Source organism: Mytilus californianus, unplaced genomic scaffold, assembly GCF_021869535.1.
Source record: "Mytilus californianus isolate M0D057914Y unplaced genomic scaffold, xbMytCali1.0.p SCAF_13, whole genome shotgun sequence".
Classification (NCBI taxonomy): Eukaryota; Metazoa; Mollusca; class Bivalvia; order Mytilida; family Mytilidae; genus Mytilus; species Mytilus californianus.
The window spans coordinates 19342779-19366723 of NW_026262615.1; the positions used below are offsets into that span (position 1 = coordinate 19342779).

At 32.6% G+C, this 23945-nt stretch overlaps 1 protein-coding gene across 8 annotated transcripts; it reads right to left on the bottom strand.

The window, feature by feature from the left end:
- Window positions 1-1272: 1272 nt before the first annotated feature.
- Window positions 1273-20060, bottom strand: LOC127723330 (bone morphogenetic protein 1-like). 8 transcript variants are annotated; one of them, XR_007992002.1, is made up of 5 exons: window positions 19969-20051; window positions 19005-19314; window positions 12966-13043; window positions 4738-4907; window positions 1273-2326 (listed from the first exon to the last, which is right to left on the bottom strand). XR_007992002.1 is itself a non-coding variant. In XM_052229896.1 (5 exons), the coding sequence occupies exons 1-5, from the start codon at window positions 19957-19959 to the stop codon at window positions 2165-2167; spliced, it is 687 nt and encodes a 228-aa protein (XP_052085856.1). In that variant the 5' UTR covers window positions 19960-20060; the 3' UTR covers window positions 1273-2164. The 8 variants fall into 8 exon arrangements, 5 of the variants coding, with proteins under 5 accessions (XP_052085856.1, XP_052085854.1, XP_052085855.1 ...); XM_052229896.1 differs by having other exon boundaries at window positions 4738-4850; window positions 12956-13043; window positions 19946-20060; XM_052229894.1 differs by having other exon boundaries at window positions 12956-13043; window positions 19946-20060.
- Between the last annotated feature and the right edge of the window lie 3885 nt (window positions 20061-23945).

Sequence of the window (23945 nt, forward strand, 5' to 3'; positions counted from 1 at the left end):
AAGCAGTAACTTAAAGCTGAATATAAACTAAAAAGGTGACTGAAAGAATGAGCATAGTTTTATTATACTTTTTCAATCTTTTTCACTAGATCCGTAAAAAAAGATCTTTTACGTTAAAAATTTATCTTCCACTGAGCTTGTGTCAATACATGGAATTAAGTTCTAATTTTTGATTAATTCAGTTTCATGTATAGCGTCATCATTCATTCTACAGGATCATTTGCATGATCCTAAAAACGTTGGTCTTTTTCTTCCAATCTGAAAGTAATCCATTGGTTTAAAGTGACACTCTCAATATTGATTAATTAAATGTAAATAATTTAATGTAGCATGTATGACTTATTCTTCAAATTTCAAAAGTATTGTATTAATTGTATAATTCATATCCAATTCACTTTTAAATATTTAAATACATTTACGTATAACTTTCCATTCAAATCATATAGATGTAACCAAGGCAACATAAGGTACTTTTGACATTCAGCTCCTTTTTAATTTGGAAAATGTAAATAAGTATTAAATTTATGTTTGTTTGAAACGTGTTCATTGGCCTATAAAATGTTAGTTGGTTTTATTATAGTTTTCCCTGTTTTTTTTTTGTAAGTTAGAGTTATGCATGAATAAAAATTAAATCTAATAAACTACTGCAATTAAACGTATGAAATTTGGGAAAGTTTTGTAAATAATGCCCAATGAAACAAAAGACAACAGGAGAACACTGTACTTGGTTATGTCACGAAATGAAATATATTGAAAATGCAATATGGACCAAACCAGAAAAATTCTGCTACAGCGTCATGGTACCTTGATGGATTGGTGACTGTTCAACGTCATGTGCATCATACATTAACACGATTAAATTGTCTAGGACGGAAGCGTGTTAATGAGATATGATAACACGTTTAGATGGATTGTTAACGTGTATGCTCACGGATTAACATATCACGCTACTCGGACAAATCGTGTCTTGTTAGCTCTTACTTCAAAGGGCATCGTAGTAAGCGGAGGAGTAGGTCATACATGTACTAATTTCAAGACTTTGAGATTAACCCAGCCGTGGAACTTTCACAAAATTTCGCTACCTGGAGAATACAAATGCAGTTTATTAGTGTTAAACGAACAAACTTTATAGACACCAATAAATAATCTTGGTCATATTTTCAAATGATTTTAAAAACACAAATGTCATAAACTAAACTTGCTTTAAAAAAGATTGTTATGTCTGACTTTGTTGTATGCACACATTCTGGGATATTAGGCGAACAAAGTAAATATGAATGCATTTTTTATTGAGAAGATTGGATATAAATTTACATACATTAAATATAAAAGTGTATGGTGGCGGCTGGTCTACATGTTGTTTAATACAATGTCCCTTACAAACTTACCATGCATAGTATTAGCGTCTGCTCATTCCAATTTCTAAACAGTAGACTGCCGGTGACCCGGTTACATGTTATGACTTTATTCATAATTCCTATAGTCATAGAGCTCGACCGGGATATCGGGGCACAAAAAAATAAAAATAACAAAATAACAAAAAGTCACCCGACTGGATTTTAATTGGCCAATCGTCGGGAAATACTTACGGAACTATCAATTAATAAATACTACATTTAACCGATACTTTAATTTGTTAAACCAAATTTAACCATATAAATAATGTAAAAAGAAGTGAAATACACTAAAACGAAACAGCATGTCTAACTGATCGTTAATAGCATAATGCTATGCAATGCATTTTTATCAAATGCTTATAAATGGTAACGTGCTTCTAATGTTAAGCATGATGCAACGTCAACTTTTGTATGATTTTTGATACCTTCGATATAATTTTACACTGTTTGTATTCAAAATTGGATATTCCATTCATATATCAAGAAACTTGGAGCTTCGAAATCACGAAATTTATAAACTGTAATTTCATTTGAAATGCATTGAAATCCAAAATTTCCCAAATACTGTAACAAATCTGGCTACAGCCAACTATGCCTTTGGGTAGAAATAAATACCCTAGTGTTTCGACATGTTCGAACAATTCTCATGTTTTATCAAGTCAGTTAACAGAAAATGACTGAGTTGTTGATATTTGATGTTAACACAGAAATGTTGACTACAAAGATGGTGATACCATCGGTGATGAAACGTCAAATGTTTTATCTTTCTACGCTTTAATTGTATACAAGTTAATTGAAAATCCATAATATCTAACTGAATGGTCACTACTAAATTCTATATGTAAGGCATTATCATCTGACAAGATATCACCAGGAATATATGTACCACATAATCTAATAGGACTGGATTTGTCCGAACTGGTATATATCTACAAAACAAGAAATATATTGATTGAAAGAGTAAACATGACCGGGCATTAAGATCCACAACAACTTAAATACTATGCGTTTTTGATTGATTTGAACCTGATCTGCTATCCTTTATCTCTCGTGTATTATATTACTCTCTCTCTCTCTCTCTCTCTCTCTCTCTCTCTCTCTCTCTCTCTGTGTGATTTGAATTAATTAATCCCAAATTCAATGAAAGGATCGCAACGTCGTACGATCGCTTATATGAATATAGTAATGGAACTAAGAATTGACTCTTACAATAAAAAAAGTGTTTCATAACAGCATTTGGGTATTGACCGGAACTTCGCAAGATCGTTCATAGGGACAGAGTGATAGAAATGAAAATTGATTTTTACGATAACAAAACTGGTTGATTACAGCAGTGGGTATTGATTATTCAGTTGGTAACCTACTTAAATCCCAACGGCACTTACAAAAGTGAAAAGTGTTGACACTCATAGTTTTTTTATACTATTCTTGGGAATTTCAACTTAAGGTTAAGAACTCAATCTTCATTAACTTCTTAATACCCCATTTACATGACTGTCCTTCACATAATGATTTATCAAGCTTGATTTGTCAAATACGCCACGAGACCTTTTTTTCAAATTACTCACATCTATTCTTTTAGCAATCAAACGCGGACTTCAGATTTAACTGCAAACCTGCCTATTCTAACATGTCTTAGGACAGTGTGAATCAGAAGTAGAAACTCAAATATTTGAAAAACGTATATTAGAATATACAATATCCCTCACCTCATGAAATGGTTTCATAAATTGACTTCTTCAACCTTTGCACAAGTATTCATAACCGATTTTTATAGTTTGTTTTTATCTTGTGACGTTACACCACTAGCCCAGGTAAGGGGAGGGTTGGCAAACGCGTTTAACTCGGACCACCACCTCTGTGTGTGCCTGTACCTAGGCAGAAGGCTTTGATTCAGTGGTTGTCGTTTGGTGCTGTATATATCATATTTGTCTTCGTTTATTGTTTTGTACATAAATCAGCCGTCAGTATTCTCGTTTGAATTGTTTTACATTTTTCATTTCGGAGCCTTTTATAGCTTTCTATGCGGATAGGTTTTGCTCATCGTTTAAGGCCGAACGGTGACCTATAGTTGCTAAATTCTACGTCATTTGATCTCTGAAGGAGTTGTCTCATTGGCAATCTTAATTCATCTTCTAATATTTATATCTATTCCAAACTTGTTGACAGATTGAACTTTATTTAATGTAAAAATGGTAAATGTACTTGTCGATACATATTTCTTGTTTTAGGATTAGACGAACCATACATTATTTAATATCTATTAATATCTAACAATAAAATAATTAAAATGCGTCATATTTTATTGCCAACATAATTGTTACGTTTGGTTGACATGTTTTTCAACAGATAGACCCATTTCTATTGGAGACATCTGTCGTCCCCTTTTTGTCGGGTTGGTGCTTTATTCGTTTGAGGCCGACTTCATGTAGAGGTTTCCCTAGAAGAATAAAAAGAAACTATACTAAGGGACCAACTAAAGGCCTCCTCGGGTGCGGGATTTTCTCGCAGTGTTGAAAACCCTTTGCTGTCCTTGAGCTTTTTCATGCTCTTTGGTCGGTTTGTTGTCTCTTTGACACATTCCCCGTTTCCATTTTCAATTCTATCAATTATAGTTTCGGAATGTTGGGTTATCAATGCTCTTCAACCGAGAGGCGAAATATACCAAAATGACATTCAAATTCATAAGACGAATATAAACTGACAACGCCATGCCAAAAAAATGGACAAAAGACAAACAACAGGAAACAAAACACAACATAGAAGACTAAAGACTGAGAAACAAGAAACCCATGAAAAACTGGGGGTAATCTCAGGTACTCCGGAAGGGTAAGCAGATCCTGTTCTACATGTGGCACCCGTCGTGTTGATCATGTAAGTACTAACCCGGTTTAATTTAGTAGGTCGCATATGGTAAGGGGGAGAAGGAGCTACATTAGACGTATCTTTGGTTTAGAACAAAGGCGATAGAACATATTTATGCTATCTCTCACTGAATAATTTAAAGTTTGGTAACTATGCCGATAAAATCACTAAACTTTAGTTAATTCTTTTGTGGTAAAGTTAAATTCTGCAACGTCAATGTCTAGATGTAAGTAGAAGATGAAGTAGATCTAACAGTATGTGATATATCCGTTAAATTTAGTATAGTATAAGTAGTTTTAAATTAATTCGCCTCAACCAAACAAAAGCCGTGATTTATTCGGAGGTAGTTGGACATGATTTTAATAATTATCTTCAACTTCTTAAATATGCCTATCAAACAAGGCGAACTTACAAATATGTTCTATCGCCTTTGTTCTAAACCAAAGATACGTCTAATATTATTTAAAGCATATACCTTCAAAACATCATGACAGCTTTGAGTACTAAAAGCGTAGAAATGTATGACAATTCTTCTTCCATATTGAGTCTCAAAACTCCAAGCTCTCCGATTGTTGTGTGGGTAATATCCTGGATACAAAGTAGAAGAAATTACTAAGCCTTCAGTAGGATTGATGTAACTGTAATCTACAAATTAACTATAGAAGGGGAAAATATTAATCAGGACACTAATACCATTAAGCGACCTAACCCCTCAATGCTTTCACATTAAAACTATTATTTTCATGTCGTTGAATTTTGCTCGCCGTGATAGCAAAATGCCACGGTGTCAAATGATGCGGCGTTAAACGAAAGACTTTACTCATTTTAAAGACCCCCACCCTTGTAACAAAAATGTGCTTGTCTAAGCGGGCCATTTTCCCTGCAAACCTCAAATTGTGAGCTAGTATTGTAAAAATCTTACTTAACATGACTTAGAACCAATAAGTCGTTACTCTTACTGACAAATTCAATAATAATGAGCAACCTCCAGAACTCAATGCAATAATCACGAAATTTATAAACTGTAATTTCATTTGAAATGCATTGAAATCCAAAATTTCCCAAATACTGTAACAAATCTGGCTACAGCCAACTATGCCTTTGGGTAGAAATAAATACCCTAGTGTTTCGACATGTTCGAACAATTCTCATGTTTTATCAAGTCAGTTAACAGAAAATGACTGAGTTGTTGATATTTGATGTTAACACAGAAATGTTGACTACAAAGATGGTGATACCATCGGTGATGAAACGTCAAATGTTTTATCTTTCTACGCTTTAATTGTATACAAGTTAATTGAAAATCCATAATATCTAACTGAATGGTCACTACTAAATTCTATATGTAAGGCATTATCATCTGACAAGATATCACCAGGAATATATGTACCACATAATCTAATAGGACTGGATTTGTCCGAACTGGTATATATCTACAAAACAAGAAATATATTGATTGAAAGAGTAAACATGACCGGGCATTAAGATCCACAACAACTTAAATACTATGCGTTTTTGATTGATTTGAACCTGATCTGCTATCCTTTATCTCTCGTGTATTATATTACTCTCTCTCTCTCTCTCTCTCTCTCTCTCTCTCTCTCTCTCTCTCTCTCTCTGTGTGATTTGAATTAATTAATCCCAAATTCAATGAAAGGATCGCAACGTCGTACGATCGCTTATATGAATATAGTAATGGAACTAAGAATTGACTCTTACAATAAAAAAAGTGTTTCATAACAGCATTTGGGTATTGACCGGAACTTCGCAAGATCGTTCATAGGGACAGAGTGATAGAAATGAAAATTGATTTTTACGATAACAAAACTGGTTGATTACAGCAGTGGGTATTGATAATTCAGTTGGTAACCTACTTAAGTCCCAACGGCACTTACAAAAGTGAAAAGTGTTGACACTCATAGTTTTTTTATACTATTCTTGGGAATTTCAACTTAAGGTTAAGAACTCAATCTTCATTAACTTCTTAATACCCCATTTACATGACTGTCCTTCACATAATGATTTATCAAGCTTGATTTGTCAAATACGCCACGAGACCTTTTTTTCAAATTACTCACATCTATTCTTTTAGCAATCAAACGCGGACTTCAGATTTAACTGCAAACCTGCCTATTCTAACATGTCTTAGGACAGTGTGAATCAGAAGTAGAAACTCAAATATTTGAAAAACGTATATTAGAATATACAATATCCCTCACCTCATGAAATGGTTTCATAAATTGACTTCTTCAACCTTTGCACAAGTATTCATAACCGATTTTTATAGTTTGTTTTTATCTTGTGACGTTACACCACTAGCCCAGGTAAGGGGAGGGTTGGCAAACGCGTTTAACTCGGACCACCACCTCTGTGTGTGCCTGTACCTAGGCAGAAGGCTTTGATTCAGTGGTTGTCGTTTGGTGCTGTATATATCATATTTGTCTTCGTTTATTGTTTTGTACATAAATCAGCCGTCAGTATTCTCGTTTGAATTGTTTTACATTTTTCATTTCGGAGCCTTTTATAGCTTTCTATGCGGATAGGTTTTGCTCATCGTTTAAGGCCGAACGGTGACCTATAGTTGCTAAATTCTTCGTCATTTGATCTCTGAAGGAGTTGTCTCATTGGCAATCTTAATTCATCTTCTAATATTTATATCTATTCCAAACTTGTTGACAGATTGAACTTTATTTAATGTAAAAATGGTAAATGTACTTGTCGATACATATTTCTTGTTTTAGGATTAGACGAACCATACATTATTTAATATCTATTAATATCTAACAATAAAATAATTAAAATGCGTCATATTTTATTGCCAACATAATTGTTACGTTTGGTTGACATGTTTTTCAACAGATAGACCCATTTCTATTGGAGACATCTGTCGTCCCCTTTTTGTCGGGTTGGTGCTTTATTCGTTTGAGGCCGACTTCATGTAGAGGTTTCCCTAGAAGAATAAAAAGAAACTATACTAAGGGACCAACTAAAGGCCTCCTCGGGTGCGGGATTTTCTCGCAGTGTTGAAAACCCTTTGCTGTCCTTGAGCTTTTTCATGCTCTTTGGTCGGTTTGTTGTCTCTTTGACACATTCCCCGTTTCCATTTTCAATTCTATCAATTATAGTTTCGGAATGTTGGGTTATCAATGCTCTTCAACCGAGAGGCGAAATATACCAAAATGACATTCAAATTCATAAGACGAATATAAACTGACAACGCCATGCCAAAAAAATGGACAAAAGACAAACAACAGGAAACAAAACACAACATAGAAGACTAAAGACTGAGAAACAAGAAACCCATGAAAAACTGGGGGTAATCTCAGGTACTCCGGAAGGGTAAGCAGATCCTGTTCTACATGTGGCACCCGTCGTGTTGATCATGTAAGTACTAACCCGGTTTAATTTAGTAGGTCGCATATGGTAAGGGGGAGAAGGAGCTACATTAGACGTATCTTTGGTTTAGAACAAAGGCGATAGAACATATTTATGCTATCTCTCACTGAATAATTTAAAGTTTGGTAACTATGCCGATAAAATCACTAAACTTTAGTTAATTCTTTTGTGGTAAAGTTAAATTCTGCAACGTCAATGTCTAGATGTAAGTAGAAGATGAAGTAGATCTAACAGTATGTGATATATCCGTTAAATTTAGTATAGTATAAGTAGTTTTAAATTAATTCGCCTCAACCAAACAAAAGCCGTGATTTATTCGGAGGTAGTTGGACATGATTTTAATAATTATCTTCAACTTCTTAAATATGCCTATCAAACAAGGCGAACTTACAAATATGTTCTATCGCCTTTGTTCTAAACCAAAGATACGTCTAATATTATTTAAAGCATATACCTTCAAAACATCATGACAGCTTTGAGTACTAAAAGCGTAGAAATGTATGACAATTCTTCCTCCATATTGAGTCTCAAAACTCCAAGCTCTCCGATTGTTGTGTGGGTAATATCCTGGATACAAAGTAGAAGAAATTACTAAGCCTTCAGTAGGATTGATGTAACTGTAATCTACAAATTAACAATAGAAGGGGAAAATATTAATCAGGACACTAATACCATTAAGCGACCTAACCCCTCAATGCTTTCACATTAAAACTATTATTTTCATGTCGTTGAATTTTGCTCGCCGTGATAGCAAAATGCCACGGTGTCAAATGATGCGGCGTTAAACGAAAGACTTTACTCATTTTAAAGACCCCCACCCTTGTAACAAAAATGTGCTTGTCTAAGCGGGCCATTTTCCCTGCAAACCTCAAATTGTGAGCTAGTATTGTAAAAATCTTACTTAACATGACTTAGAACCAATAAGTCGTTACTCTTACTGACAAATTCAATAATAATGAGCAACCTCCAGAACTCAATGCAATAACGCTTATGTATGACCACATAACATTTACACTGTATCTAAACTACCCCGGCGAAAAATGTTTGGACTCAATAGTATCTAATGTCCGGTACGGTGACGGACAATCAACAGACAGAAAAATGTAGAAATTCTGTTTATTTATATGTTGTTTTAATGATATTAAAGAATATACATACACATATAACTATTTTCGATAGTGTGATGTAATATTTTCTACAACCGTTCTAGATTTATGGAGAAATACGTAAAAAGGCACATCAAAATAGTGAATTGAGTGAACCCTGCTTCGAATTTGTTTAATTTCTCTTTAAATTGAGCACATTGTACGGAAAGAAAAGTACGGAAAGAAAGATATTAACACGGAGATTTCAAGACTTTTCACTATGATCGCCTCAATATTTGCATGTCTGTGCATGGAATGAAAGAAGTGGGTCATGTCAAAATTGAAGCACCCGGTTTTGTCAATGTGTACGACCCGGTTTTGTCCTTAAATTTCACAAAGCAGACCCGGTTTTGTCATAGAAAATAATGCATAATCGCATGACGAAAAATAAAATATGGCGTTCAACAGGAGTTTGAGGGATCGTTGAATAACCTTTTTGAATCCGTAAACACTTGAATTCCTGCTATATTAGAACAAAGCAAATTTCAATTTTGTTTGGTATAAAAAAAAAAGGAAAAATTAAAAAGAAATGAAGGTTTTGTTACGCAATTAGATTTTTTTATATCAACTATGTAAATTTGAGTGTTCAAACTTTAAAAGTGTACGGCCTTGAAAATTTAAGGACGCACATTTGATATGTGATTTTCTGGGACAACAAGATAGTTATCTTAATGTTCCGCTGTACTTAAAGAGGGAGACAGTATGGTCGTTAGAAAATAAAAATTTTCAAACTAAACGTTCATTATAAAGCAAGAGAATAAGACAAATGTATATGCATGCAGAATCGCCCAAGAAAAGGAATTTCCATACGGCGAAAAGGATCACAATAATAGTGTGTTAAAAATTTGTTTACCCCTACTTGTTACAATAATACTAAGTATAATAATATTTTATCTCTTTTTTTCTTCTCTTTTTTTTAACATTAACAAATTCTTTAATGCACTAGTATCAAGTTGTTAACAACCGCCCTATATAATACAACTATTATATATAGGTTTATCTCTTCATTGTATAATGATTATCGTACATTGACAAGTGTTCTACAATTCAAGCACATTGGTCAAGTTTAAAATTGTCAATATGCAACTGCGGACCAAGGCCATGATTTTTGAAAGGGGCATATTCATAAACGGATTTTACACCGCCGAGCGTAGCAAGGGGAACTTTTTTTTACGATTTTATGCTAAATAAAAAATTATATATAAATCATACAAAACATGATAAAATAATTATTTCTAGCCACCAAAAGGGGGGAGGGGGGGGGGTCGTCGTACTCCATCTAACCCCTGGATCCGCCACTGATATAATGTAACTATGTCGTAAACCATCATAAAATTTAATAAAAGACGAAAAAACAGAGACAGTCGCCAATCGCATATTTACTATAGGGGCTCTCTAATCAAATGAGTTAAGCCTTTTTCAACTCACTGAATTTTATAGTTTGTTCATATGTTGTGCTGTTATACCAGTTTTTTTTCTTGTTTTTTTTGGGGGGAGAGGGGTGGAGGTGGCGCTTACACGTTAAACCCCGCCATTCTGTATGTGCCAGTACCGAATCTAGGAGCCTGTAAATCGGTGGTTGTCTTTTGTTGCTGTATATCATACATGTATTTGTTTTTCGTTTTTTTTTATTTTGTACATAAATCAGGTCGTTAGTGTTCACATTAGTTTTTTTTTTACAGTTTTCATTTCGGGGCCTTATTTAGCTTGCTATGCCGTATGGGCGTTTCTCATTGTTGGATGCCATACGGTGTTCTATATTTGTTAACTTTTACGTCATTTCGTCTCTGATAAAAAGCTGCCTCATTGTAATTTTTCACGGGCTAAATTGCCACTTAGGTTGTTCTACGAAGACGAAGACGAAGATATTGGACGTTATAATGTTGCAAACCAACTTTTATTTATAAAAAGAAATAATTCTTTCATGCCATGCTCAATGCTCATTTTAACATAGGTAGGCATTATATTTGTTAAAATTTTTAAACCAAGCGTTAACAAGGTATAAAATATTGACAAATATAATGCCTACCCATGTTAAAATGAGCGTAGAACATGGCATGATAGAATTATTTCGATTTTAATAGGGAAGTTTAGAACTTGTGTATTTCGAAGAGGACATAAAATACACGTTCGAAAGGCAATCTTTTGATTTGAGATATCCAAAATGTTCTTATAGATATGAGAAGATGTGGTATGAGTGCCAATGAGACAACTCTCCATCCAAGTCACAATTTGTAAAAGTAAACCATTATAGGTCAAAGAACGGCCTTCAAAACGGAACTTCTTCTCTCACTGTCCGTCAATGGATGATCGAATGAGTAAATATATTGTAAACATAGCGTATAGTATAGCATACTATCCTTACTATTTTGATAAATTGATATGGTAACACAATCATTCCACGTCTTCTTACTTTTTACATCATTACAGTAGCATAGAAAACAAACAAACATTTGTGAGATGTATTTCTATTTGTACCCATCTGATGAGTTAAGCCTTTTTCAACTGATTTTTATAGTTCGTTCTTATGTTGTACTGATACACCAATTTCCCAGGTTATGGGAGTGTTGGGATCCCGCTAACATGTTTAGCCATATATGTACCTGTCCCAAGTCAGGAGCCTGTAATTCAGTGGTTGCCGTTTGTTGCTGTGTTACATATTTAGTTTTCGTTCATTTTTTTGTACATAAATTAGACCGTTAGTTTCCTCGTTTGAATTGTTTTACATTTGTCATTTCGAGGCCTTTTATAGCTGACTATGCGGTATAGGCTTTGCTCATTGTTGAAGGCCGTACGGTGACCTATAGTTGTTAATTTCTGTGTCATTTGGTCTCTTGTGAAGAGTTGTCTCATTGACAATCACACCACATCTTCTTTTTTATATCATAAGGAATTAATGTAAGTACATGCTATAAAGTATTTATTTCCATTTAAACTTAGTTCGAAGATAAGTTCAATAAGGTATACGTATAGCATCCAAAAATGTCTACTCCCTATTTCGAAAAGTTCCCGTTTGAAATATATTTTAACACGACATGTTTGTATTGCAATAACATCTTTATAACATAATTTTGACTCACATATTTAATTTCTTCCGATGGGCAATGTTCAGATCCGTGTTAACGTAGCTTTTCATAAATTTGTGGTTTCAAAACAAAACAAAACCGGGTCCTATACTGAGACAAAACCGGGTTCTTAGGTAATAAACAACATTGACGAAACAGGGTCCTTCCATTTTGACATGACCCATTTCTTTCGTTCCATGCACAGAAATGCAAATATTGAGGTGCTCATAGTGACTAGCCATGCAATCTCTGTGTTAATATTTTTCTTTCCGTACTTTTCTTTCCGTACAATGTGCTCAATTTAAAAAGAAATTAAACAAATTCGTAGCAAAGTTCACTCAATTCACCATTTTCATGTGCCTTTTTACTTATTTCTCCATTAATCTAGAACGGTTGTAGAAAATATTTCATCATTCAATCGAAAATAGTTATATGTGTATGTTTATTTCTCAATGTCATTAAAAAACAAATAAATAAACAGAAATTCTACCTTTTCTCTGTCTGTTGATTGTCCGTCACCGTACCGGACATTAGATACTATCGAGTCCAAACATTTTTTGCCGGGGTAGTTTAGATACAGTGATTTAAAGTGGTGTGATTAATATAATATTATATGTCCCAATGTAGTATTGGAGATCAATTGCTTTTGCAATGTAATGGGTGTGAAGAAAATTTAAAGGACTATAACTGTTTTTATGATGCCTTTACAAAAGTACAACTTTCTCCATACTCGCGTCATATTTTTCTCTAGACTTTTTTTACTTGTTTTCTAACGAATCATGACGTACTGTCATTTTTGGATATGTAAGGAGTTGGTGGATGGGTTCTTTAACGAGCATAGTATTTGCAAGTACAATTAATGAGCACACTTTACAGTACATTTTCAGTAACATTGGTACCGTTAATGTTATTGAACACTTATTAAACAGTTGGGAACACATGCTCAATAACTGTTTGATTCTTAAATCCAGGAACAGTAGCAATTAACCAAGCTTTATATGAATATCAAATTGTTTAAAAGGAAAAGTGATACTCCTCTCAAAAATTTAATGTTATATCAAAATAAAAAAAAACAACATGAAATTACTGTAAGTTACACAGATATATTGGTTGTTGAAATCAGCTTCACATTTGGTTTTGCCTCTGCATGGGTTTGGCCAGCAAGAGTTCTCATCCTATAAAGGAAAATATAAAATTAGTCTGTTACATGCATATCGAATTATCATCTCATAAAAGATTGTCAGTCAAATCAGGTAATTAAAATTTCGTTTATCAAACAAGTCTTTAATTTTGTTAACTGAAAGTGAAATCCTTAGAATACTTGGACGGATCAAGTAATTGGTCAACATTAATTGTTAGTATTGTATTCCTTAACTTAAAACTAAACACGCAATAATTAATCTAATACACCATCTTCTTTTTTGCATATATCAATATTTTTATTATTATTATCAATAGTATTATTATTATTATTATTATATATATTATTATTATTATTATTGTTATTATTATTATTAAAATTATTATTATTATTATTTAGTTCATAATTTTATTTATTTATATATTCATTGCAGATATTGAGATACCAAACTATAACTAGAGGCTTTAAAGAGCCTTTGTTGCTCATCTGCATCTTCAACAATGACCACTTTTTAGTAAAAATCATCATTAAAGGAGAATAACTCTATTAAGAGTTAACTGACAATTTCAGTCATGTTGACATATTTGTAGATCATATGCTGTTAATAATTTTTCCATTTAAAGTTATCTTCATCTATTATAGTTTTCAAGATAATAGGCAAAACATGCAAAAAAAAATATGTCAAAAATCATCATAAACGGCAATAACTCCAATAACGAGTCGATTGATGATTTCAGTCATATGGCTTATTTGTGGATCTTGTCTTGCTGATCATTTGTGCTATGTAAAGTTTCTATCTATCTATTACAGTTTTCAAGATAATGTGCAAAAATGGGAAAAATCCTCATTAAAGGGCAATAACTTCAATAAGTAGTCGACTAACAATTTCTGTCATGTCCACTTATTTTTAGATCTTGTCTTGCTGATCATTTTTATTTTTAAAGTTTCCAAATATCTAAAACAGTTTTTAAGATATAAGGCAAAAACGTAAAAACAATGGTAAAAATCGTCATTATAGGATAATAACTCTAATAAGGAGTCGAATGAAAATGTCGGCCATGTTGACTTATTTGTAGATCTTGACTTGATGATCATCTTTATCTATTATAATTTTCAAGATAATAGACAAACATTTAAATTAATGGAAAATGTGTACAAGGGACACATATGATGCCCCCGCTTGTATATAACGTGATAAAGGGACATAACTCGAGAACGGTAAAAGTGACGCAAGCATCGAACTTGATCTGTGTTATTTTGTTATGAGCAATGTGTATAAAATTCATAACATTTGGTTGAGGCCAACTAAAGTTAGAGAATGGAAACTAATTTTTGGACGTACAGACGTACAGACATACAGACTTACAAACGGAAGGACATACGGACGATCAATGGCAACACTTAATGCCCCATTTGCTGCGTATAATTCATGGTAGAATTCATAATTTAAGAAGTCGTCTGACAGTTTTGACGAAAATAAACAATATGTAGAGCTCAATATTCTGAATATTCCAACGTAACTAGTCTACAAATCTGTTTAATATCCATTTAAAAGAGAAACTTCGTTGTAATAAGTCAATTGAAACAGCCGACCTCAAGTAAAATCAAAAGTCCCAACCACACATGGGAAAAAGAGAGGCGAAAGATACCAAATGAACATTCAAACTCATAAGTCGAAAATAAACTGACAACGCCATGGCAAAAACAGAAATAGACTAAAACACAGACAACAGTACACAAAGCACAACACAGAAAACTAGAGACTGAACAACACGAAATATAGAATAATAAATAAAAACCAATTTGATTCATACGACGCGCATTTTTGTATTGAATTTCGACAGATATGCTCAATCATATACGCTCCAAAACAGATTTGGGGTTTTCTCATTGGTCAGGGCTGTCCATCGGCCTATAATTGCTTAATACCACTTCAATTTTACTCTCGTTGGTGGATCATTGGCAATCATGCCACATCTCCTTCAGTAAATCAAACGTTTTAGTTGTACAAAAACAGGAATGACCTCTTAAAGAAATAGCAAAAAGCTTATAGATGTAAATCTATACATGTTACATCAGTTTTGATAATATATGTCACAAAGAACGCAGCGGTCATATTTGTGCAATGAAAAGAAATTCTCCTCCTGAATGTATGTGGTATAGAGTTTTCACTGGACGATCAACATACATTAGTCCATTCATTCATTTCAGACAGCGGAAACAAACTGTTTCATTATCGAAGAGGTGGCAGATTAGTCCAGCGGATATAAGAATAATTGATCACTTTTTGGTAAAAGCATGAAACTTGGCATAGTGAAAGATTAAGGGGTATAAACAAAATTTAGATATGGAGCCACGAAAAAAAAATCCAATATGGCCGCCAAATTAAATGGCCGACATAAGGTACTGGGAATACAACATCATAAACTTAATGAAGTCTATCAATATGCAAGAGTTCAGTATACATGGTATATATCACAAATTTAAGAAAATGCATTTCAGATATGCCAATAATTATTTTTCACAACTTTATGAATGCATAATTAATCAAAATGGCGTCCAAATTCAAAATGGCACCGTCAAAATGTCAGAGTTTGACCGTATTGATATCTATATATACACCATCAATGTGGTACGAGTTAACGAATTTGTGAAACTCATCATGTGATGTAAACACAGGCCTACAATTGATTAATTATACCAGGGGCCATATATAGTATTTTCAAAATGGCGGCCATTCAAGATGGCGCCGTCAAAAATGTCAGAATTTGACGGATTTTTGTTATAATGGTTATAGAATGGAACAAACATTATGTTTTAATAAAATATTTATTTGGATACAAATGCAAACCAACATATTATTCTTTTGAAAAGGTGGAATAAACTATGAAATAAAAATGGCCGATTCAATTCAATATGGCGTCTCTGACAAGGTCTAAATTTACAGTTATAGTTAATGTTAACATGACTTCAGAAAATCTTTCAATTTACTACCAATGAAAAATATGTATGAAACCCTACAAAGATACAAGACAAGTATTTCTTTTTTAAAAATGGGAGCGAAAATAAAAACGATGCCTCAAAAGTAACTACTAGTATTTGGCATAACAACTTTATAGTATATATTCAAGTTATTGATAATAAAAATAATATCCAAATGCAGGATAATCAAAATTAAGCACAGTCTCAATTAGTTTCTCTCTCACAGTCTAATGAGCATTTACATAATGATGTGCATTTCAATGCTGCTTTGAAGCATTTACATGCCCCTCGACATCCTTTCTTACAGACACAGTGGATGAACTTTTGACATGACATTGCAGTTACTGCAAGCCCTGACCAGAATAATTAAGTTTCTGCCAACCGAATAAATCTTGTGGTGACATACCAAGATTTGCGACTAAAAAATTCCCAAATAACACTACCTCGGTAAGCTAACATTTCGTATGTTGTAGTAGAGCATCTCTTGTCGGAGTAATATTGTCAATTTTGTTTGTCTTCTTTGTAAATAAATGTTTTCTTAATTCATTCATCGTGTTAACTGTACTAGACCGATCATACAGAAGCATGCACAACATGCCGTTCTATAACTTCTATTGCTTTTATTTTTTCACTTCATTTTCAATTATCTGCACAAATACTCCTGGCAATTTCTCATATACGGAGAATGTGCCCCAAGCTGATTCCTTACCCTTCCAAGAGAAAGCTGAACAACTGTTGAAGGCATGGAACAGTGGTAAGACTTTCTATTTCAATGGTCCTATAGCAAGGCATAATTCATGAACTGAAATATATTCGGGGCCTTTAAAAGATGACTGTACGGTATTGGATTTACTCAATGTACTCATTGTGTGAAGGCCTTATGGTGACCTATAGTTAACCACAAAAGTATGTCATACATTCATTACGTGTGATCATATATAGCTCTATCGTTTTTACGTAACTGTACAATGTACATCCATGGTTTTCGCTAGAAAAGCGCTTTGGAGTAAAGAAATGTATTATTATAACAATTGTTATTTTCATTTCCTAGTTTAAAAATGTCAAAAACACTAGTAGATAAATATAAATACTTACTAGGTTTATCATGGCTTTAGAGTAATACTTGCAATATGTAATATACTAGTATATAATAGTATGAAAGTATTATTTATCTTGCACATAATCCTCACGATTCATATTGTTATTTTCATACGGTATTATTTAGTACTGTGCATTCGTTTAGGTATACAATGATACTGTATAATGAATCTGGCTGCAAGGATGGTGATACCCTAAATGACTGAGAATCTACCAGCATATATATCGACCGAATGGTGATAAAAAACATTAAAGGTTCCAATTTTACTGCACCAGATGCTCATTTCGACAATTAATGATCTTAAACAATAATGTTCTAGGCCAATACATGTGAAAATCTTAAACATAATATAAACGACGAAAAGCTGATAAAACAAAAAATACCCCCCCTAACAACAAAAAAACAAAAATTAAGCCAAACCTGGACAATGAATCAGAACTAGGCATGAGGGAGCTACATTCCCTTATTCAAAATTAAACACATATAATGTGGAGTTATTACCTTTCAGAACGATAGGTCATTATTTTGAAGAAAAAACCCAGGCGATACCAAGTTTCATTGAAAAGTACTTCGAGGCATAAAATAATGACTTGTTACTGTTTGTTCAACATCATTTGACAGTAATCGTGTTTTGTTGCCAATTTGGGGTTTTCTATACAATTTTCCATCTAATATTCCTAAAAGGTTTTGGATAGAAACAATCCTTTACTCCATTTATTAGATGAAAATGCTAGTACCAGAACACGTCTTTAACGCACAAATATATGAGATAAAATTATATAATATTCTTTCCGGATTCTTAATTTTTAAAGAACAATTGTATTGCCAAATAAAAAAGAGAAAACAATTATTCTGAATAAGTTCTTTTTTAATTGTTGAACAAATAATGCTTTTTCGCGGTAAACATGTCATAAAATCAGAGAGAAAAACAAAACTCCCCTTTCATAAAGTTAATATAATAAATTTTCCTCGGAGTTCGGTATTTTTGTGATTTTACTTTTTACTTATTGTGAAAGTACTTTTATTCGTGGGGTACCAATTTTTGTGGTTTTGTGGATGGTTTTATCCACGAATTTTAGTGTCCAACGAAATATAACAACTGTTGTCCAAATCAAGACATGGAAAGATCCCCATGTAGGTTTGGCTATATGGATACGGGCATATACTAGGAAACTAGAAAGTACGTCGAATGTCAGCAAACGACCTATTAACTATACATACAACTTCAGACAGGATTTTACTGCATATTTAATTTTTACAAACCTAAACTGTATGACTTAAAACCTATCTCCTCATAATTCTCAAACGAAAAAACATAATAATTTCATATTGGGCTTGCTTATTTATTTCATTAGAATTAATTCTACAATTCAGAGTACATTTGTTGCATTTTTTATGTAACCGTTTTCTTTAAGCGACATGTTTATGGCCCAATTAACACCTTTGATGATTGTTAATCTGTTGATCATTCGATCTAGTGTTAATAAGTGTCATTACTTTTGATTACAAGTGTGCAACAAATAATATGTTTACCTTGCAATTTTCTTCAATCGAGATAATCTAATTGCTCAAAGTTGTTTTATTTCTTGCGTCATGCAATTACAGTAAAGTTTTGACATAGATTATCTAGTTTAGTGAATTTTTATTTATAATGTAGCTGTTATACATGAGCACATGACAAAAATATGCCACTTTAATGTTATCGGTAAAATGAGACGCAAATCACTGCAAAAATTTAAATATTTTGACGGTATAAAAGTCAGATAATGCCTATTTTAAGGTTTTTCTTGTCGTTTAACACCTCTTTTGGTGTTATACGACAATAAAACCTGGCAAAAAGGGTGTTTTATACGACAACACCCCCCCCCCCTCCCTAAGATAGGCATTATGTATAACTGATTTCATTTAATTTACCTGTACCAACTCGTTTATTTCTGTGAAATAGTGTCCCTTCCAATCTAATAAGGTATAGTTTGGACTTGTAAAGGCTAACAGTTCACAGTTCAGACGTTTGTTATCATAGTTAACAGCATTACACCCGTAGTGAAGCATACAGTCTTTTATACATTGCTTTGGTCCAATGTTACCAAAAACAAGCATTGGATTGATGTCCAAAAATTTGTCATTCTGAAAAGATCCACCACTTATATTCAGCCTTTCCGAAATGATAGATGACGAAATGTAGACGAATATTAATAGTTTATCCCTGATTTTGAGCGAAGACCTAAAATGAAATTTAAAACATTTAGCTGTTTACATAAAGTCGTTTGAGGATACAAATAGCTGGAATAAATATTCCATTTTAATGTGAAACACATCGGTAAATTAGCAATAAACTCATCATAGATTCCAGGATTAAAATTATGTACGCGAGATGAGCGTTTTGTGAATCAAAAAGTTAAAAAGGCAAAATAAAGTAGATTGAAGAGCATCATGAACTCAAAATTCCGAAAGGTTTTGCCTCATCCAGCTTAGGTAATCTATAGCAACATAATGCCGCGAAATATGCTAAATTGACATTTTTATGTTGTGTTTTGTAAACTGGTTTTTGTCTTTTGATCGTTTTCTGGTCATGGCGTTGACAGTTTGTCATAGTTTGAATATCCCTTTGGTATCTTCCCACTCTCTTTTACGTAAGAAAAAAATTTATTGTTCACAGTTATTTTTTTAAGCAACTGCAAACTCAATGCTTTAGCTCTGCAGAAATGCATTATAGACAAAAAATATTGCAATAAATGCGAAGACATACAGATTGATAATTATTACTTTGCATACTTGAAATTTTGCTCTGCATCAATTTCATTATAAACAAAGAGATCATAATAAATGCTATAAATTATGAATTAAACTCTTACTTCATACTTCGCATATTTCAGACCATGAAAAGCTATGTTTTTTTCATCCCGCATCAGGCACATCTTCAAACTCCTATACAAAAGCTAAACATGAATTACTGAAAAAAAATAAAACGAATGTAATAATTGTTGATACGATTAAAACAATCTGGTTAATCAATGTATAAGATCGTTACTTCATAGGTTTATTTTACTTTTAATTATTTATTACATCGTATTATTTGTGCTTTGGAAACGCATATGTCATATGTGATATGACGCTTGGAATAATTCTTAGAAAAGAAATTGTGGTTATGATCTATTTCAATTAATAACTAAAAATATCACTTGTTTTTCTCATAACTTTAATAAAAAAATAAAATTAAACAGGTTATAAAAGTCTTATATTCCACATGGAAGCATATTTTACCTATATATATACAATACTTACAATGACTTACTTGCAATAGTTTAACGACGTTTTATATGAATACACCATCATGATGAAATGTGTTTTAGTAAGCATATTCTCTAATGAGATCAATTGTTCCACATTGAAAGTTTTAAATTAAATGCTTGATGAAACGTCTGGTTACTTAAGGTAGCACGGTAGTATTTGCACACCAGAATTTAGGTTGCTCTTTTGTGTACCCTACTTAAGTCAATGTATCTGAACATTATGATTGGACAAAAAATACAGTATCAACTGAACATACTTTCCCAAACTGAGGGATGAATCAGGTGTAGAAAAATATGAAATAATTTTACATACAGATGAAAATGAATTTTTGAGAATTTTTTTAAATTTTGTATTCACTGTACGATAAAAGACCTAAAAGCACTAGTGGCCTTAGGTTCTTAAAGATAGCAAAAAAAGTAAACGGTCATGATACATATTGAAATTCATTTCTGAATAGTAAAATGAAAGTACTTCAGTTAACAGTGACTGTAGAATTTTTAGCAGTGTTAAAAAATGGTGAAAATTCTAAAAAGGCTATCATTATCCCTTATGGGCCAGGAAATACTACCGTGCCACCTTAAGGGGGATATACATGTTTACACTAAATCAATGAAGTATTTTTTTTTTCCTATGCAATTTGTAAGTTTATCAATAAAAAGTTGATTAAGGACAACTATGATAAAAACAGCCCTTAAATTCCACCCCTGGGAGTGAAAATTGCTGATTCAGCAAATTTTGCCTCATCTGTGGGTAATAAAGTAAAAATTTACCTAGAAAGTAGAACTTCATTATTTTTATGTAACTTGCAATACATTTTTAATTATAAATGTTTGCTTTAACTTTTCGCAGTGTCTGACACATGTGCAACCAATGGAATTTGAGACGCGACATATTTTATTTGTCTGTACATCCTATTATTTTCACCGAAATAAATAAATTGCATAATTTCTTATTTTTTTCCACACAAGTACAGCTGTACTAGTTTTGTTTAGGTTTAATTTGTAGTTCTGTGGTAACATGACACCAGTATGAGCTTTTTTGGAACCAGCAAGTGGTTAAGGGGTCCTTACTTATTCATTTAGCCCTCATATTTGGCTGAAATAGAGATAGCAATAGGGGTTTCTTTACACTGACAAGACATTTTTTTTGACAAAGAATGTAATTATGACTGTTTATCAGCAAGATTAAATAGTTTATTCATTTTCCATGCAAATGTCATTAATTGTTTTGAATTTCTGACAATGAAAAGCACAATAAAGGTAAAATGATTATGTAAGGGGACATAATTTAACTTAATGCATATATGAGAAATAGACAAACAGTCAACTTAGAGATATATTCTAGTACATATATTGTCAAAAAGATTTTAGAATAATAGTTAACTGCCATCTAAAGAATCTTCTTGTGTTGCCTTCATAATCTGAGAATGCTTAAAGTAATGTAAGGCATGCTGTAAAATGTGGAATGGACTTTAATATCATTTTTCATGATTTGGTGCTTAAACTGTTTCTTTCAGTCAGATTAACTATAAATAGAGTTGGCAATCCAATAATTCCTCCTGAATCACCATGTTTTACTTCTGTGTTGATTTGAAACATCATATATTTGGATTTTGTTCACTCCTTAAGTAAAAATGGTAAGATGATAAAAAAGTAAAAATCTGCCAGCTGGGGTAGGGGTGTAATCTTTCATTTTTTTTTGGTAAGAAATAAGTGCAGACTAGTATTCTTTATTGTAATATGTTACATAGTAAGAAGGCTATGCATCATAGGTGTCATGACTGATTTCAAGTTTGAAATGTCTTGGTTAAGGTAGCACGGTAGTATTTGCACACCAGAATTTAGGTTGCTCTTTTGTGTACCCTACTTAAGTCAATGTATCTGAACATTATGATTGGACAAAAAATACAGTATCAACTGAACATACTTTCCCAAACTGAGGGATGAATCAGGTGTAGAAAAATATGAAATAATTTTATATACAGATGAAAATGAATTTTTGAGAATTTTTTTAAATTTTGTATTCACTGCACGATAAAAGACCTAAAAGCACTAGTGGCCTTAGGTTCTTAAAGATAGCAAAAAAAGTAAACGGTCATGATACATATTGAAATTCATTTCTGAATAGTAAAATGAAAGTACTTCAGTTAACAGTGACTGTAGAATTTTTAGCAGTGTTAGAAAATGGTGAAAATTCTAAAAAGGCTATCATTATCCCTTATGGGCCAGGAAATACTACCGTGCCACCTTTAGATAGATTTTTCCTAATTTTTATATAACAAATAATAAAATCGAAAGCAAACAAACCAATGACGGTAACAGTCAACGAGTATAATCGTCTAAGATTGTTGTGACTATCAGTTACTTTTATCCTAAAATCGTAGATGTTAACTCCTTTATCTAGACATACATTGTAGATAGCGTCTCAAGCTACAACACAAAATAAATGAAGAAAAATAAACGATGCTTACAGAAAGGTTATTAGCTCTCAGTAGTAACTGTTAGTAGAAATTATAGAAAGTGTTATTTTTCTTTATTTCCTGCCTACGTTAGAAGCGGTATTTTGTCAGTCAGTTCGTCAGTTCCGTATCAAGATAAAGATTTGGTTTAAGGAAATTACCTATGAAGTATTGGTCGCATGAATTTAAATTTAGTACACATGTTCATAATGATAGGAACTTTTCGAAAATATATGCAAGAAAGGGTTTTGACTCAGATTTCGCAGTTCACTGAAGAAAGATATGCAATACTGTAAGCGTGGAATGCAAGCATGACATTCCTAACATGCCTAGATGTAACACTGATAAGATATTAAAGGAACATGCTCAGTGAAATTAATTTGTAGAAACTGATGAGTTTTCAAATAAAGTTAAAATAATGTTTCTGTTTTTCTTTTTTCAACCGAAAAAAACCCAATGTGCATGCAACACTGCACGTTTAAGAATATCATTTCGAAAAGAACTGTAATTAATCAAACTTCAGAAAAAATGTATTCAATTATTATTATCATCATTATTTCAATAAAAGTATTTCCATTTTTCCTTTGATTTCTAATGATATGTTTTTTCTTCTTTCGCCACTATTTTTCCAACGCTGTATTGTGGTTTTGCAAGATGTCTATTCTATATTTGGCATATAATATCAAACAGTTTTTGCGGTCTTGAAAAAAAATGGTAAAAAAACAAAAATACCAAACTCCAAGGAAAATTCAAATCGGAAAGTCCCTTATCAAATGGCAAAATCAAAAGCTCAAACACATCAAACGAATTGAAAACAACTGTCATATTCCTGACTTGGTACAGGCATTTCCTTATGTAAAAAATTGTGGATTAAAACTGGTTTTATAGCTAGCTAAACCTCTCACTTGTATGACAGTCGCATAAAATTCCATTATATTGACAACAATGTGTGAACAAAACAAACAGACATTAATAGGTAAAAAGGTCAAAAATAGGGGTACAGCAGTCAACATTGTGTTATAATCTTAATCACAATAAAAACCAACAAATATATCAACAAAGAAAAACAAAATGGCATATAGACAAAGCATATAATCAGAAAT

Coding starts and splice junctions, on each gene's coding strand:
- LOC127723330 (XM_052229894.1), bottom strand. Junction 13,044..19,004: donor AAATAAACGAGTTGGTACAG/GTAAATTAAATG, acceptor TTTCCTTTATAG/GATGAGAACTCTTGCTGGCC. Junction 4,908..12,955: donor ATATATCTGTGTAACTTACA/GTAATTTCATGT, acceptor GTTAATTTGTAG/ATTACAGTTACATCAATCCT.